Below are 2,500 nucleotides of genomic sequence, written 5' to 3'. Positions count from 1 at the left end.
CACAGCATCGGCGATGCCCCAGACCGCCACCATCCCTTTAGCGAAGCAACGAGCAGCAGTCTTCGTCAGGCTCCCAGTGACCGCTCTCAGCACCTGGGCCAAGAGACGCTCGCACCGGCTAATGCTGAAGCCAATTTAACGGGCCGCTGAAGCTCGGTCCTCCGCGCGCGTTCTGAGGGCTTTATGGCCGGAGCTCCGCGTGGGTATCGCCGCAGAGCCAGGGCCGAGGAGAATGGCTAAAGGTCTTCTGTAATCTACGATTTTTCGGCCTCTTATTTTCTGATATTCTCGGTATTTCTTTTTCTGTGGTCTGTGTTCACTATTTGATGTGTTTATGTGTGTACACACATGTAAACACACACACACACACACACACATATATATATATATATATATATATATATATATATATATATATCGATATCTGTCTGTTTGTATGTGTGTGTATTTGTGTGTGTGTGTGTGTGTGTATGTGTGTGTGTGTGTGTGTGTGTGTGTGTGTGTGTGTGTGTGTGTGTGTGTGTGTGTGTGTGTGTGTGTGTGTGTGTGTTTGTGTGTGTGTGTGTGTGTGTGTGTGTGTGTGTGTGTATGTGTGTGTATGTGCTTGGGTTTATGTGTGTTGATGTTTATGTGTGTGTTTGCGTGTACTCGCCGCGTATCCGTATATGTGTGCATCCGTGCATGTTTATACAATTGCGTTTACACATTCGAGCGCCAATACCATCATGTTCACACATTCATCATTCCCGAACTGACTGCGCCGTCGTGCTCAAACCCGTTTTCCTTGTCGTCACAGCCATACATGCATTCTCGATGTCATCGCACACATTCGCCCATTCACCCATAATCCCAGCACCAGTGGCCTGACCACCAGCTATCGGAGGCTGTAGATTCAATCCGGGAGAGTGAGATAGATAAAAAAATAAATAAAAAATAAATCCTGGCTCCAGCAGAAGGCGTCAAACTAACTGACCTGTTAAATTGGCTTCACCCTCTCCCACGCTCAAGGATTAGCACAGGCCTCCCTCACATTCGTGATTCTCGGTCCAACATTTTTCACAGGAGAGTTTTGCATCGTTTGTCCATTGGTATATGAAATCTCAGTGGAATCTTTTCATTATATATATACATATATATATATATATATATATATATATATATATATATATGTATATATATATATATATATATATATATATATATATATGTATATATATACATATATACATATATACAGATATACATACATATATATATATATATATATATATGTGTGTGTGTGTGTGTGTGTGTGTGTGTGTGTGTGTGTGTGTTTGTGTGTATATATATATATATATATATATATATATATATATATATAACTTGCAAAAACTGTTGGAAATTGCAATGACAAGGTAATAAAATCTATAAAGTAAAAGAAAATTGTCTCGTGATTTTTTTCTCACCCTTTTTTTAATACAATTAGTCAAAGAGGAATGACATTGTGCGATATTATATATATGTAAACTTGGAAGGCCGAAACATAGCTGTTAAATATAACATCAATATTAAGTTACTCCTACCTAATCTACTTGTATATCTAAATTACAGAGTCATGACACAAATTAGGGCTTTACCAAGTATATATGCATTATCCTGGACATGGGTGTTTCCCATTTATTACATTAGCAAATTCTCCTAATCTCGTCTTTGCTGGGTCAGAGGTAATTCTCTCCTTGGCCGTTTCTCTCTTTGTTTCCGTTGATACACTTCTCGTCCTTCGTAGATCAATAACAAGAACGAATATAAGAATAGAGAAACGCTTCTGCAATGATGAAATGTTCCACACACATAGTAGGGAAGAAAATGAATCGTCAATTTTCGAGCAAGACTAGATTCCTCATCAAACGGCAACAGCGAAACGGATCACGATTTATTGTTTCATTTCATTTTTTTCCTTTTTTGTGCTTCCCTTTTTCTTTGTCTGAATTCTTTTCTTTTTGCCCGTTTTCCCTCTCTATGTTTCCCTGGGATTTTTTTTTTTTTTTTTTCCCTTTCCCCCCTTCTCCAACCCTGTTTATTTTGGCTGGGGCCCCCCCCTCCCCCCTTCTTTTTTTTTTTTTTGTTTTTTTTTTTTTCGCCCTTTTAAAATTGGGCCCCTATAATTTTTCTCTAAAAAAGGGGGAGAGAAAAGGAGAAAAGAGAGAAAAGAGGGGGGAGAGGGGAGAGGGGAGAGAAAAGGAGAGAGAGGAGAGAGGAGAGAAGGGGGGAGAGAGAGAGGGGAAAAGAGAGAAGGGAAAAACTTAGTTAATGCTTTTTCTTGGGAAACCTGTCTCCCGTGTACTTTAACAAAATGTTTTTTTCTCCATTTCCTTTCGATATTCTGTCGTGTTGTACTGATGAACAATGCGACAGAAATGTTTTAAAAAGCTGTAAAAAAAAAAGGGGGCCACCTCCCTTGGGTTTTTAAAATAGAATTTCACGAAATATGGCAAAAGATAGAAAAAATTTTGACCATATT

At 38.9% G+C, this 2,500-nt stretch overlaps 1 protein-coding gene across 1 annotated transcript in view; it reads left to right on the top strand.

The window, feature by feature from the left end:
- The first annotated feature begins 1,625 nt into the window (after positions 1–1,625).
- Positions 1,626–2,500, top strand: part of LOC125034212 — a 9,893-nt gene continuing 9,018 nt past the window's right edge. Inside the window, exon 1 of the mRNA XM_047625921.1 lies at positions 1,626–1,703. Within this exon, the coding sequence (XP_047481877.1) occupies positions 1,626–1,703 (78 nt within the window). The remainder of the gene's footprint in view (positions 1,704–2,500) is intronic.

Source organism: Penaeus chinensis, chromosome 2, assembly GCF_019202785.1.
Source record: "Penaeus chinensis breed Huanghai No. 1 chromosome 2, ASM1920278v2, whole genome shotgun sequence".
Lineage (NCBI taxonomy): Eukaryota > Metazoa > Arthropoda > Malacostraca > Decapoda > Penaeidae > Penaeus > Penaeus chinensis.
This window is presented reverse-complemented; position numbering and strand designations above follow the sequence as displayed.